Source organism: Pleuronectes platessa, chromosome 22 (assembly GCF_947347685.1).
Source record: "Pleuronectes platessa chromosome 22, fPlePla1.1, whole genome shotgun sequence".
NCBI lineage: Eukaryota > Metazoa > Chordata > Actinopteri > Pleuronectiformes > Pleuronectidae > Pleuronectes > Pleuronectes platessa.
Window position 1 is genome coordinate 15,645,666 of NC_070647.1, and position 16,656 is coordinate 15,662,321.

At 42.1% G+C, this 16,656-nt stretch overlaps 1 protein-coding gene across 1 annotated transcript; it reads left to right on the plus strand.

The window, feature by feature from the left end:
• The first annotated feature begins 14,553 nt into the window (after positions 1-14,553).
• ndufb2 (NADH:ubiquinone oxidoreductase subunit B2) lies at positions 14,554-16,584 on the plus strand. The gene is made up of 4 exons (XM_053415153.1): positions 14,554-14,762; positions 14,926-15,070; positions 15,792-15,867; positions 16,496-16,584. The coding sequence occupies exons 1-3, from the start codon at positions 14,677-14,679 to the stop codon at positions 15,861-15,863; spliced, it is 303 nt and encodes a 100-aa protein (XP_053271128.1). The 5' UTR covers positions 14,554-14,676; the 3' UTR covers positions 15,864-15,867; positions 16,496-16,584.
• The last annotated feature ends 72 nt before the right edge of the window (positions 16,585-16,656 follow it).

The window sequence follows — 16,656 nt, forward strand, 5'->3', positions numbered from 1 at the left end:
CCGGTTCACCTTCGGGGCACGTGGTCAAAGTTACCTGCCCTAGAAACGCAACTCTTCTTATTTCCTGTCCTTTGGCATGGTGGTGGCGGTGCTGAAGGCGTGTTGTGGGATGGAGGCAGACCGAGGCCCCATAGCCCGGGATGTGAGCAGGAGGAGAGGGACTGAGCGCGTCGGAGCTTGAATTGGTGCCGGTGACGATGATCATCTTTCGCCGCTCCGCGCCTCTCTACAGGCAAACGCTGGCTGTGGAGGAGGGGGGACACCACTCACCGCAAAACCAGCTCACCTTGCCCCCGACTCCCACATCCTACCATGACATCACTGTGACTTCACCGCTGCGCACCCCCATCAGAGGCAGGGGATGGGAGGAGGAGGAGAGAGAGGACCCCGGCAGCAGCAGCAGCAGTTCTGACTGGAATGATGGGGAGTGCTGCACCTTCACATCGGTGTCAGGAGAAGCTGCGCACAATGAGGAGACAGGTTTCCTGTGGTAGATTTCAAAATAAAACCCTCATCCTGGGGAGTCCCTGCGTCACCGCATCTCCACAAACCTCTGAACTCAATGAGATAAAGTGTCAAGTTGAGGAAAATCTGAACGACATATGTCAGTTCAAAGCAATAGTCAACATGAAATGGTTCCACTGGTTTGAAAATAACCTTGTTCATATTTTAAGGCCTAGCCATAAATAACATCCATTGCAACTCGGAATATCTCCAGTCCATCCATTTAGGATAATCAATAAACCAGCAATATATTATAGTTAATAGTTCAGATAAATAAACACTGACAAACTATGACCTTGTCTTAACTAAATAATTAACACATGTCTAGATTGTATTGGCGAGAATATCAAAATACTTACAGCAAAGAAGAAACTTAACCATATTTAAATTCAACAACACAAAATCTCAACCAAAATCCATGGATCTGTACCGAGAAGTAATGAAATTGTTCTTATCACCTTCCAATAAACTTTAGATTTATGTTTTTTCCACTGATCACTGGCACATACAAGTGAATCCTAACGTTTAGCTAAAGTTCAGATTAATAAATTAGGATTTACATTTTTCGACAAGCACAAAGTGCAGACTTACGATTTGTTTTGTACAATTTGAACTAAAATTCAGATGATCAGCTAATTCATCAAAAACATATATTCATCATCAAGCATATATTTGCAGGTTCAAGCTGCAAATCTGACTTTTTGACAGTTTGAAAATAGGACAACTGAAGACATGATGGACTTTCAGACAGTGTTTATTGTAGGAGTTGGGTCTAAATTTAAAATGGGCGTTTACTAGTTGAGGAAACAAATTTCAAATGTCAACACTGGTCTCTCCAGAGTGTCATTTTCATCACACTTATTATAATATATTATTATTATATTATATTTCATTAATAAACACGGAATCTAATCTTAGCGGAACTGCGTGTCATATCTAATCAAAGTCTTTTAATTGCTACTTTTATTTTGAAGGTAAACTAACCCATTTTCTTGGTCTTCCTCCAGCTAATTATGGCTGACCTGACACCAGCTCTCTCACATGGGAGACCTGCAGGAGGGGAGGGAGGGAGGGAGGGAGGGTGTGAGTGAGTGTGTGTGTGTGTGTGTGTGTGTGTGTGTGTGTGTGTGTGTGTGTGTGTGTGTGTGTGTGTGTGTGTGTGTGTGTGTGTGTGTGTGTGTGTGTGTGTGTGTGTGTTTGTATCTGTGTGTGCGTGTGTGCGTGTGTGCGTGTGTGTGTGTGTGTGTGTCTGTGTGTGTCTGTGTGTTTGACTTTCATTGGTGTTGAGCAACCATGGGATGGACGGATGGATACTGTGTCCAGAACCCAAATCGGGACGGTGGTCATATGTCCTGGCAGCCTGCTGCCTTATTTAGAAGGAAGGTGTAAAAACAGTCACAGCCAGTCACAGGAGAGCGAAGGACAATCCTGTGTGACACGTCCTTAGCTGTTTGTTCAGGAAGTTTACACAACCAAATATTTTGCCTGGTCAGATTGCGCGTTATTATTGCAAGTAACTCACCCAGCAACTAATAGGAAAAATATAACCTGCATGAAGTAAATCACATGGTGTTGTTATTAAACTGAGAGCAGAGTGAAGCAGTGAGGGAAAAAAGACCTGCAGTTGGTTTTTGATGTAGCTTTAAAAGCATATTTTCCCAATAAATATTATAATATATAAAAAAATTAAAATCATTAGTCGATAACGATAAATATCACATTATCAATTATTTAAAATTAGAGACAGATTTTTGGTCCTAAGTGAAGGTTGTGGTTTAAGACTCATTATGAGATAAGAATGACAAACACACAATGATTTAAAACCTTTGTTATATTGTTAATTGAACATTCTATTGTTTATCTTGGTTATCATAAACCACTTATTAAATGTTTGTCTGCTAACTAGATGTGTTTACCACAGCAGACATTTTGACTTGTCAGCAGAAAACACGAGATGTTTCTGATCATGTTAACATTGAGCTGCAGTTATTTATCTCATAATATCGAAACCTGTGATTTTCCAAGTCAAAATGTTCCTCCCCCGGCCCCCCCCCCCCCCCCCCCCCCCCACCTTTCCATCCCTGTTTGCACGGTGCAGGGTGCTGGGAGGTGACAGAGGCTCAGGGGAATTCCCAGTGCGTCACAGAGCACTGGGCTCTGGAGCCCGAGGTGCTGTCGGCTACCAGGGAGCCTCAGGCCCACCTTAGCAACCGGAGAGGTGTTGTTGCTGATAAACAACAGCGGAATCGCAAGACAACAACAAACAAACAACACATTTCATCTATATCTTAGAATACAGAGATTAATTTCAATATTTCCAAATGTATCTTCTCCAAAGTTATCTAATGTGCACGTTATGTAGCAAACATATACAGGATTTGAATACACTATTAGGTATATATATATTTATATATTTAACATATTCAGGCTGAATCTACATGACTATTTAAAGTATTCTGGGTTGAAATTAATATTGATTTTTTTATTACGTAAATTTTCAGTCAAAACTACTCACATATGTAAAATATTGATCTGTGGTGGAAAGCAAGTATATCTACGCAGTTACTACACTGAAGTACAATTAGAATAGAATAATTTAGAATATTGATAATCTGTTAATGTGATATGTGAATAACCAGAGGGGACAACTGTCACTTTAATCACAGTCACAGACTATGAACAGACATGGTAACATACAAACATCGGTTTTAGTGTCTAGCATATTTATATTTTCATGTCTTTTCTCCTTCTACACCCTTTTTAGAACAATCCTATGATTCAAACTCATGTTTTTATTTAATTTTACATGTTGCAGTTCATCATTCCTCTGAATCATCCCTGAAGAAATATAATGGAAGAGAAAATCTAGGTCCTTTGTTCCCACCGGAGTAGCTGGACCTGAGTGATTCGCAAATTAATGAGACAGCCTCTTGAGTTGCTGTGTCAGCACATGACTGTGCAAACCAATGGCAACCAATAGCCTGAATAGACAAAACTATGGGGTTATTGACAGAGGGAAACTTAAATCAATGGAGAGCGGGCACCGTTAATCAGTGGCTACTACGCTCCTCAGATTAATTCAGATAATACTCTGGTGCTGGCCCGACGCTGAGGCTGCTGTTTGCTCATAAAACCTTTCTACTGCGCAAACATCACATAAAATGCACTTTGACAGAAAAGTACAAAAAGATCCTCAAGTATTTATCAGTTGTCGACATATCAAATATATTTATGGGATTTGCTCAAAGTTATACAGAGAAATAAAATAAATATCCCCATCCACTAAAAATTCTGGAAAGCTCTTCACTTCATCAGTGTTATTTGACGTTGATTTTTTAATGCAATCCATGTCCCATCCAATATCAGTAGTTTTCTTTATTATTGGCCTATAACCTGAAATCAGAAATGGATGTATATCACAAAATAGTCCATGGTGTTGTTTCGTCCAACCAAAAGTCCAAAAGCCAAAGATATTGAATTGAATTGAGGATGAAACAATCATGTTTATATAATTTATGCTTGAAAAACAAAGTAAAATGATTAGAGTAATTGAATTTAAGACTTTAATAAAGTTAGGGAATTTAGAGAAGATGGATTAAAACAAGTACAGTTAAAACTGATGCAGCTGAGGCAAACCCTAATTATTTTGCAAGCTTTAAAAACACAACATTTGACATTTCCCTTAAGGTGTTATTATCCTTCCAAATTTGTAAAACATTCTCCAAAGCCACAGAGGATATTTCACAACTTCACACCAATTCTTATGATCACATTGAGTCGTATAAACTGAGGAATAAAGTTTGCAGATGATTATCAAAAAAGTTGCAGATAAATTTTCCTTGGAGGCGACTCAAAAATCAATAGACTAATTGTCGCGGCTCTAGACTGGAGCGAGAGAAAGTTCGACGTACCGAGGGAACAGCCGGAGGAAGAAGGAACCTGCTCACATAACAGCGCACATTGATTTCGCCTATAGACTCACCTCCACTGAATACACTAGAGCTAAATTAGACGACGCAGACGCCAGAGACGCGAGCAAGAGAGAAATATCTGCAGTTCACTATTGTCAGGTCAGCTGTTGCAATTATAGTATCTATTTAGTGCACGCACACCCACACATGCACATCAATCAGGACAATGCACCGGGGGGAATAGCCTCACAAACAGCTTTTATTACGAAAGTGTAAGTAACTGGATACAGGAGGATGCAAAGCTCTTTCAATTACTGTTTTATTAACATGGGGTTTAAAAGACGATATTGAAACAACAGCTGGGGGGACCCGGAGACGGGGGAGGGATTTCTCTGGAATGACATCAGGATCGTTGGCATAGACGGCGAATAACACTCGGGCCAACTGTGAACGCAGAGACAACACGCCCGGGCTGCACAGGCCTTCACGTACACGGACGGGATTATAGCTTTAGAGCCACAGCAGTGGATGGAAAAGTTATTATTTATAAGACATAAACAGAGGAAAACAGGTTTTATATGATAAAACAAGAGTCTACAGGAAGTTAGCAGCTCTGTGAGGCTGCACCATGGACTGTAAATAAAGATGAACAATAGATTCCCACTTCTTCCCTCTCTGGAAAAATGAAGCCAAAATTTCCTGGATATTGGTGCCGCCATTTTGCGCTTTTAGTTTTTAGATTTTAGCTTCTAGCGATCGAGGGATGCAGAGGGAAAAAATCGTCTCAGCAGGCTCAGCTGTCAATGATCCATGTCCCATTCACTAACATGGAGGAGAGGTTTAGGACCCATACTGCAGCCAGCCACCAGGGGGGCAATCAAGGTGAATTGGCTTCATTTTAGAGAGCCGTTATGTCGGCCATCTTTTATTTACAGTCTATGGTTTGTGTTTTGGCAAAGCAGTGCTTTTAGCTAAATGCTACCATCAGTTTAGTGATAGTACAGCCGAGACTTTAATTACTCAACCGACCCCAAAAATGATTGACAGCTATTTTGAAAATTGATTAATCATTGCTACGAAAAAACAAAAGAATTCCAGTTTCTCTAATGTGAAGATTACAAGCTTTTTAAAATATAATATTTTGGAGGTATCGTACAAAATCCAATGGACCAATGGTACAATTCCTCCTCAGTGGTCCCTGACATGTCTGACATCGTAACCTCTCCATGTCCGGCACGCAGACCTTTTCCTTTTCTCAGGGAACAAACTTTGCATAATCGAGCAGAGGAGCTGACCGGTCGAAACAACTGTATTTCACTCCAACGGAGCCAGGGTTTGTAAAATAGTACCAGTGCCGCCCTGAGAGTAGCTGGAGGATTTTTTGCTGAAGAAGCTCATGTATAATTCAAGAGCCTCAAACTGCACTGGGGTTTGCCCTCCTCTCTGCTGCTCTGAGAATTTGTGACACAGGGAAAAAAGCAGCAAATCCACAGGGAGCCTGACAGTCGCCGACACACACTGATAGTAGAACATATGCACTGTAGCTGAGGTGAGCGACGGATCCGCTCGACCCTGTTTAATTTTCATTCTGTGGAGCTTTGAGGCTGGAGCACAAGGTGCAGGCTGTCAGGAGGAAGTGTTCCCGGTAGAAATATCTGTTCAAGGGTACAGCCTGTGCACCTTGCAGAGAAAGATGTGTCTGCTGCTAAATTGGGCGAAGAGTGACTGAGGGAAAAAGAAGCGAGGCAGAGGTGACTTTTACGCCGGCTATAAATCCCAGGCAGTGACACAGCAGTTTTCAAGCACAACGTCATAGAGCAGTGACAGTGGGAAAAAAGGTGTTTCTTGCTACAGACAAACCGGACAATGACTCGATGGTTACTCACCTCCTGTTTTCTTTATAAGAGATCATAGACTGTAAAGATGAACGACTTGTTTCCACCTCCTCTCACCTTCCAGAAATGAAGCCAAAACTCCTCAGATATGAACGACGCCATCGTGCAGATTCAGGGTCAGCTGTCAATCATGACTTTTCATCCCCTAGCATTCAATAACCAATTCAAACTAACCATAAATGTGATGAGAACTTATTAAATGATAGAAAAAATCTTAGAGAAAAATGTAACCAACACATTAACATGTGGAAGGCGGGGTTTATGACCCATACAGCAGCCAACCAGCAGGGGGCGATCAGGATGCTTTGGCTTTTCTTCTCGGGAGTCATGTCGTCCATCTTTACACACAAACCTGGTTGAGTCTTCTAGAATCCACATATCAGGTATTCTTGAATCATTGTTTTTTAGCATAGTGCGACTTTGTAAGGATTTCCTGTTGTGATCAAATCTTCGTGACAGAGTGAAAAAGTCAGAAAACCTGTGAAACCTTTGTTTGCAGATCAAAAGCTCCGGAGCAGCTACTGATTGAGCTTGTGGTGAAACCGTTCTACCAACGTTCGGTCTCTGACTGACCTTCAGCACAATGGGAACCAGTCTAACATCCTGTTCTGGGGCTTTTTCAACAAATAAAATGCAAATGACAAGAACAAAGTCCCGTCTGATGTCACCCACGTGTTGACAGAGCAAAACAAATTCATTTGACTAAATTATTGCTTTTAAGGAGCTTCAAAGAAGAGCCATACTTTTCATTATTCAAATCACACAATGATAGCAGAACAAAACATTGTGGTAAACTGTTTGGCCTTTGCTTCGGAGCAAGTGATAAAAACCCACGAATGACTCTGAGGGATGTGTTTTGCCCCCCCACACGACCATTGACCTCCTGTTAAGCTCAGTAATCACGTTCTCACCCCTGGAGAACTGAAAGATGCTTAAACGTCTCTTCCGACGAGACGCGATCCAACAGGGTTGTGGGCGTCACATGTCAGTCTGTGTTACACCCAAGAGCCCGAGCTCAGCACGACTGTCAATTCACAAAACCCTTAGCATGAGCTCCTGAAAACTGGCTGACCCCAGTGCTGCCTATTCCTATATTTCCTAGAGGAGTTAATTGCATTTATCGGTTTATTCGCTCGTCCCGACATTAAGGACTTTACGGCCCATTTTGCTGGAATAGGACTTTTCCTCCTGTGTGCTCCAGACGCCCCCCCTAACATGAATGTTCCTAAAATGTTCCCGGTGTTGAGAACATGTCAGACCAGAAGAATCTCCTGCTGGGTTCCTCATATGTGGACGGCAAAATTCATAGAAAGGGTTAATGTCTAAAAAAAGCTCCAAAAGATCTGAAGTAGAGTAAAAACTGATGAGATACTTAGGTTTTTCTAGAAAGTTCCCGATTAGAACATTTTCTGCGATGTGAATTTTCCAGATACGTGAAATGAACTGAGGTTTGGTCAGAGCTCCTTCAGGGCCAGAACTGGCAGACCTGCCTGAGGCCACGAGGACAGCTCTGTTTACGTGGCGGCCATGCTGAAAAGTCAGACGCTTTGGTTTATGGCTGGAGGAAGAGATAGAGATCAGAGGAGGTGTCAGCTGCTGAGTCTGCAGCCGACTCGCCTGGCTCCTCTTCCCTCTCTCCCAGGAACCCAACACCGAGCCAGGCCACCAGGACCAGGCAGGAGAATGCCAGGAATTCTCCCAACACATTTGCTCACTGCTTTGCACGTTCTCACTCCTGTGGGATGTGAAGAGTGCCGCCGGGGCCCCGAGGATGCGACCACCTTGCTCCGCGGCGAGCGAGGGGCGAGCGAGGAGCGTCGGCTCACTGCAATTTGGCTGATGGGTCGGGGGGAGAGCGTCAGGAATGGCTCGCTGCTGAGAGAGTGAGTCATCCTGGACCGAGCTGCTGTCACTCTGCCAGTACAACAAAGATCAGATCATTTATTTTTGTCACGGCCCCTGCTGGATGAAATCTAAACCCACAAGGAGTCGATCAAAGGTTCTGGCTCCCGGCCCGTCATGAAGAGCAACTAATAACAAATGATATTCAAGACTGATCCGCAGGAATCACTGTCGACTTGTGATTTACCCCGACACTGTTTCTGTTTTAAACAAACTTTGAGACCCGACGCAGAGACACAGAGACTCACAAGACTTTGAGTTGACATAACTGTAGTAAGATTAGTTTCATCACAGCAAACAAGTCCGCTGGGTGCTCGGCCTGAAATGAAACAGTCCTCATAGGTCAGAGGGCAAACAGGAAGCAGTCGACACCAGCATGTGACTTTCAGCACTGGTACAAAGGGTCGAAGTGAGGAGGTTCGATTCCCAGATCCTTCAGTCTGCTTGTCAAACTGTCTCTGGGTGAGATACTGAGCTGCTAGCGTGTGTGTGTGTGTGGTGTGTATAAGACTTGTATGATTGTGTGTGTTAATGGGGGAATGTGAAATGCTTATAAATATCGTCTGTTTACCAATTTGATGAGACACTCAGTTGAAGTTGCAGCGACCCCTACTGGATCTGATTGGTTATCTAGATATTCTTTTATTCAACTTTACAGATTTTATTTGACAAAGTATATATATGAGCATTTAATTTAATTATACTTATTTTATGACGTGTGTTAGTGGATATATGCTATGCCACAGACAAGAGGGCCCAAAAATAAAGCCAAATCATCTCAGTCGCCCCCTGGTGGCTGGCTGCAGTAGAGGTCCTTAAACCCTTGCCTCCTCCATGTTAGCAGACTGGACACGTACCAAACTAAAAAGTATGGAGGGGAAAATTAAAGATGGTTCCTTTCATTTTAAGTAGTTCTCATGACACTTATGTTTATTTTTCCGACGGGTTTGGTTTTAATTGTTTATTTGATGCTTTAGAAACTGGATGAAACGATTTGATTGATAAATATTTGGTGAACACATAAGAACAAAAACTAGAGAAATTCCAATCATTATATCCAGATACAACGTCCTACACACGTGTCCACAGTGTCTCACAGCTGGAGGATGGTGGACAGACTTCAAATTCATGGATTAGGTGATTGGATTAAAATGATGATTGGTTAAAAGCCTGTCTGATCAGGCCTCTGATGCCCTAATGGATAAAAAGCTGTGTCTAGTGGTTCATCGCAGTTATCCGTAGATCAATTTCTCTGTAACGTGACAAAGCTGAGAAAAAGCTCAGTTTGAACATTAAATCTTATTCTCAGTGTAGAGAAGACTCCAGCTGCAGCTCGGTGGAGTCCCCGTCCTTCCTCCTCTGACATGTTGACATCGCCCTCTGGTGTCAAACAGCTATTAGGACACACAGTGACATCCAGGGATAACTCACTGCATTGCAGCATCGGGCCACAGGCACTGACTGGGATCAATACCACTTTACTTTGAATTGAACTTGTGAGAAGCGCAATGTATAAGAATAAGATATTTATATTTATGCATTGCGTGTTTTCAGAATTACATTAGTTTCATGGGATTCATAACGATGTGTGCACGTGCTCGGCTGCACTTAGTAAAGACAACGGTGTCATCCTCTGCAATGCAGGTAGTGTGTGTCTGAGTGGAATATCAAGATACAACACAATAACCTCAGGAGATTATCTGATGACGGATGGAACCATGAGCCAGAGAGAAACTGGGATTTTCCACGATTGTGTCTGTGCACTGACAGATTACTTCTTAGTCCTTTAACTGTGAAAAGTTGAGTATTTTTACTAAATGAGAAAGATTTCCTGTCCACTGATCTTTGTGAAGGAGTCAGAGTCCCTACACCGAGTATGCAGAAATGTATCGCTCATTATAGAGGCCTGTGTGTGTGTGTGTATGTGTGTGTTTGAGTGTATGTGTGTGTACTTAATGGAAACATGCACCAGAGAGAATCCGATCCATCTGATCCATCAACAACAGAGGCAGCGGCGAGCGCAGTGCATCCCAGGCACGACGGGGACACAAGTGGCCGGGGTCTCATGTGCTCGCGTCCTTTTGCCTGTGACCTCCCCGTCCAAAGGTCGCCCTAATGAGACGGCTCCCCGTGTGCCCTTCAAGTGCCACGCCGGAGTGCAGGAAACAATGCTGCCTCACACGAGCTATTTCGAATGGTGTCACGGTGTAAAAGTGGCAGAGCTGAATTATTGTCGGCCCTTTGATGCTGTTTATATCCCGGCCGTCTTGTCAACACATATAATCACGCTGCAGTGTCCCCATCCAAGGGCCTGATAACGCTGCCCAAAACAAACACTGAAACACTAACGTCTCGTCACAGTGATTCAGCACAAAAGTGTTTTGTCAGTTGCTTTTTCCCACCGCTGGAGTCGAGACACAACTGTGGAGCCAAGATAAACCTGAGGGGGTGATATGATATGAGAATGTCAGATTTACAATGTTGAGTTTTTAAAAAAGCATCAAAATTGCTGCGGCAGAACCAGAGATATCCTCTTTTCTTTTTTAAATCATTACAATTCTTCTCCTTTGTTGAAACCTACAAACAAATGACACACAAAACCACAAAGGAAACTCAAATTCATACTAATGCTGCTTTCATGTTGCAACATAATTATCGTAATGATCAGTTTCCGTAGGAGAGTTGGTGTCAACATCCAAGTCCTAATTACAAGGAGAAAATAGGGGAAATTGAAAGCTCCAATATATCCGACTTGGCTCTTAATAACATGGAAGTGCCCGAAAACAATTGTTAAGTTCTCAAGTGCACAGTATTTTAATCCTCACACCCCCAACTCTGTATTCATACAGCGTCAGAGCAGCGTAAAGTGTGACGAGGGGCCACGTTTGATTCATTTGAAGGGTTCACAAGCCAGTTAGGCTGAGAGAGACCTGGATGTTTAAACACAAATCAAAACTCCAGTCATATTCATGAGTGAAACCAAATTGTTTCTATCCTGCTGTGTCTTCCATAAAAGCCCACACTTCCCTGTAACCTCTCTAAAGATTCTTCCTCTCCTTGCAATTTGCTCTGCGGCTGCCGCGTGTGTGCTCCCAAAAAGAAAACTTAAAAAACTGTCTGTGTCAACCATGCACTTAAGAAGACGAGGTCTCAGAAAACAAACTCCGGAAGCCACTGATTGACAGATCTGCCTGCCCACTCTGGTTCCCTGGCTAGAGCCGTGGCTGCTGCGGCCGTGCTGTGGCTGCCACCGGTTGCTGCCGGGAGGCTTCTGACGCGAGGCCATTTCTAGGTTACAACAACAACAGCACACTGACACAACTCTCACGCCGGATATCCGAAACACTTAAAAAATCATCAGGCCATTTTTAGTTTGAGGCTTGTAAATAACCACTGCCCCACCACCAATGATGTTTTCTGCCATTGACTGAGGATTTAATGTGTGTGAGGAGCTAAAAATACTTCAGTCTGCAGCTTTAAAAACACAAAAACAGAACAAATAAGCTCCATGGGAGAACGTGGACTTCATCAACAGCTGTCCTGCATCTTATTTGCACAAACCACAACCTGAGTTTTTGCCTTAAAACGTCTCAACAGTGAAGACACACGTCTATTTTTTACCCCGGGACTGCGTGGAGAGTAATTAACAACACTCGCAGCCTCCACCTGCGGAACAACCATACAAGGAGAGCGAGGCCTGGGCGAGCGAGCCCCACACAAACTACCACTCTGAGAGGCTGCACGGAACATAATGATGGCATTCACATCAGTGGTTGAGGGGGAAAGCTGCCTCCTGACCACTTCCAATAACACGCTCAAATTAAGAGCTCTGATGACCTCACAGCAGCTGGATCCAGTCTGGTGACGCTGCCCCGGGGGAAAGTCACAGCTACTGGGTTGGTCTGAATACCTTAAACTGATAACTGGATCAAACAAGGCGGATTAATGTATCTAAAAATATATAACCTGGCTCTTGAGGTTCTGGAAGCGTTCACATGTTGATAGATTCTAAATGTTGATAAAACCATATCTGTGCAATTAATAACTTCATATTTCATACATGTACTGCTTGATGTATACAAAATACTTGTAATGTAAATGTTTACCCCAAGTAATGCAGGCTTCTTCCTATGCATTGCTGTATACTTTACTATATTTTACTACCAAACCAAAACTTTATCTTTTTAATTCGTCTATGGTATCACAGAACAATTGTTTTAAATTGTATCTTATAACTGTTTTATTGATTCTTTTAATAACAGGGATTCATAAGTGAAGTTTGCAGTCAGTTATATTACACGTGCACATAATAATAAGATCTATAATGTGTCATGTTCAGTTACATTAAACCATATTATATATTCCCTCTAAGATAAAGATCCTAGTTTGTTTGCAGTTTTTTCTATGTAAAATGTCATTAATTGATTATTTATGATTTCTTTAAAGAAAAACTTTATCTGAAGAGATTAGAAGAGACGACCTAGTACTTTTTTTTGCTATTGTGATCTTATGAATCTAAAAAATAATATACTAAAGCACTTTGAATGCTTCCTCTAATTAATAATGTGTACCCGCTGTTCTTTGTATCTAAATTGTGTTGGTTGTGTGTTTTGTGTGTCTTGTGTATGTTGTTCTGTGCACAGGTCTTTAATGACAGATATTTTTAAAGAGAGTCTGACATTTCACCACTGCAGCACTACATTTGGTGTCCGTGTGGGATCAGCACTTTTATTTGCATAAATAATATAATTCATCTGAACCAATTCCAGTAGAGTCAACACCACAGACCAACAATATCTCAATGTTTTTTTACCATATGATAATTTCGGTTTTACTTATTTAATGTTTGAAGCCTCTGTGAACTACATGAGAGTCTCACTCACCACTGAGCACAAATGCACATGTGCCAAATGCACAATATGAACATTGAGTTCAGGATTTAGTTTCATTCAACATCGTGCGCTTCAATATTTTTAACCCGGGACAATTTCCAGTGCAGAACTTTTGCCAGAGTCATAATCTCCGAGGGTGTTTCTACTTTTAGTTTGCTGAAGCGTAGATGTACAACAGTCACGTGACTTTGTTTGGGAACATATAGCATAGGAGTGGTAGGCAGTGCAATTTTCACCCCAGCAACATAAATCTAAATCACTTCCTGTTGTTAAAAATACACGTCTGTACAGAAGGTGCCAGATAAACAAGACTGTTTACATCATGACTTTGTTAAATGTAAATGTGAAATGTAGGTTTATGATGAACATGGTGGTTTTAAAAAATCACCTGTTGTTGCCACGATATTGTCCAGGACACAATGTAAACATCTATATGTGTGAAAGCGTGATGTTGTGACCGCAGTGTTTGCATGACAGGATCTGATATTTTGGTCACGGCTGTGGGCAGCACTGGAGGAGTTGAGGAATGTGTGACCACAGGGCCACTGGCCCCACGCTGCATGTCTTCCTCCCTTGTCTGGATACAAAGACACGGACCTTCACATCCCTGAACGTCTCCTCCAGGTCCACTGCCTGACAAACCACTGCCGACAGCCTCCCACTCACCAACTGGGAAAATGACAACCCTTGGGACGAATGTTGCTCTCTTAGAAGTGCAGTAAAAACGGAGCGATTTCCTTCTCACTGCACTTCAGAGGGAGCTGTGATTGCTTCCGCCCTGAGCGTGGGCGTGTGGGTGGCTGAGGACATGTCAGGTTCATGTCAATCAGCAGGTCAGTGTCTGGCCCTCCTGTCACATGAGGCCCTCAAGCTCCAGACTCTCACTGCCATCTGCTGGCTGCCTGGCTGAAGCATTTTGGAAAAGGACTTTTTTTTAATTATTATTTCCTTTTGAAAACAAACCTCCAAACATATTAAGTCATGTTTATTATTTTCTTTCTGGACCCACACACACACTCCTACATGTTAGCTCACGCAAACCTAAGTTTGACTGTCTGGTGATGTGCAGTGTGAGTCTATTTTAGACTTTAAATGTACGGACATTTACACTGAGCACAGACACACAAGTTATCCTCAACATTAATTTAAAAGAAATAACTGTGATTATAAAGTAAGAATATTATATATAGCATTACATAGTTTGATACATACAAAGTTAAGGAAAGCAGAGCCTGACTGATGATGTAATAAGTTTTGTGAGTAAGATAAAGATTTTGATTGTGAATTGTATTATGCTATCTATCTATCTATCTATCTATCTATCTATCTATCTATCTATCTATCTATCTATCTATCTATCTATCTATCTCCGCCTGTGCTACGCCTGGTCGCTTGGGGGCGCTGTGGGTTTTATCGCCGCCTCTTCTTGTTGACGGAACTACGTGGGACTCGCCTCTCTGTCCAATCACAGGGGTCGTTGTTAGGAGGTGGTTTGTGGAGAAGGTGACTTTTCGCCATTAGCTCGGATAGAAACACAGAAGCATAGAAGCGGCGGCGCTGGTTAAATCCAACATGTCTTCTTTACAAAGGACGCTGGGGGTTCTGCGGATGAGCTCCCGGCTGTTCCGCCGCGGGCCTCTCAGAGTAAACATCCGAAAGTAAGTCGCCTCTTGCCCGCTAGCACCGAGCTGTGTGCTAGCTGTAGCAACAACACGCTAACACGTCGTTAAATCAAAACAACGCAATAGTGAAGAAGCAGAACTCAGGACAAGATGTTTGTTGATATAACGTTTATATTAAAGATGTGTTCTAACTCTACAGGGGCAGCGGAGGTCCTCACATTGAGCCGCAGTACAGACAATACCCACAACTGACCAAGAGCCAGCAGTTTCAGTCGGAGCTGCTCAGTGGAGCCATGTGGTTCTGGATCCTGTGGCACTGCTGGCACGACCCGGACGCGGTTCTGGTGAGTAAACACTACACTGTGCATGGAGGGTCATTGTGCAGAACATGGAGGGAACAAAATTCAGCACCCAGGGTTTTAAAGAAAGATCACATTACTCAGGTTTTAACATCTTTAAGTCTCTTTATGGTGCAGCACCCTCATACATTTCTGATTGTTTATTGGAGTGTGTTCGAACAGCCCCCTCAGCTTTTCTATCTTGAGTTAAATATCCCAACAATTAACTACAAAAAGTTTAATCGCACAGCTTTCTGTTGTGCATCAGAGGTTTGGGAAAAACTCCCACCACACATCAGACGAGCTTCTTCTGTTGATAAATATAAATCAGAGACACATTTCTATGATCTAGCTTTTAATGAGTTTTATCTTATTTAACACCTTTGTCTTTATTCGTTTATTTATTTTTTAACTTCTTTTATAGCTTTCATATATAATTTATTGGTTTTATTTCTAAAATGTTCTCATGGATCTATCTTATTTTATTTATTTTATTTTATTGTAAATCTCTGTATTGTTAGTGCTCTTCACGGCATCATGAGAGTGATACAAGGCACAGGATTGGCTGGTTAACAGACCCGACTAATAACTTACTAAATCAGATGTGAACTATTTTTATAATTGATTAGTTGTTGCAGCCCTGTTTGAACTTGTACTAGTTTTACGGAACCTGACAGAAACACAATAAGTCAGGATGTGAAGCTGAAGGTTGTGTCCTCTGCTGCAGGGTCACTTCCCCTGGCCTGAGGTCTCTGAATGGACAGACGAGGAGCTCGGAATCCCACCAGATGATGAATAATAAGGTGAGAAGCTTTGCTGAAATGGACACGTAGCTGCTTCTATAGTTGGCTCATAGTTAAAGGTTCAATGTGTAAAATGTAGTGACATCTAGTGGTGAAGTTGCACCCCACCCCTTCCAACATGAAGGAGAAGATGTTTAATTTGTCCAGTCTGGGCTCCTGAAAAAAAAATGGCAGCCTCCAAAGAGGGGACCTGCTCCTAATGTAAATATCAAGGGTAAAGAAAACAACAATTCATACAATTTAGATTAAACACAATCGTGAAAACATCACTAGGATTGTTTTATATACAAATTTCTGCCAATAGATCCTTTCACCTGAATTTTAAACACTGAACCTTTTAAGTCGTATCTGTAATAAGTCCAAACCTCCGGTAAGCTTGTACTGTGATAATTTTAGAGGCTGTAGCTGTGAAGTGTTACACAAAGGTTACTGATATTCGTCATAGATATAAATGGAGTAAACAGAACAATTAAAATGACCAGCACCACACACGCAGCCTCCAAAATCACCACACAGTTGATTTAATACATGTTAATTAGTCAACACAAACAGAACCTTCATGAATGGAGCCTTTATTCCATGAACGTTTTACTTGTCTTGTGTGACAGTGTCTGTTTTTATTTTGTAGATCCGGAGAGATCCCCGCTGCTGTGCCAGTCTTCAGATTATTCTGAAGGTCGCTGTTGTACATAGATTAATAAAGTTCTTTAAGTTAAACTATATGGTTTTAATGTCTGATTATGGTAGAAATGTGTGAACATCTAACAATACAACCAACTGTGAAACTGA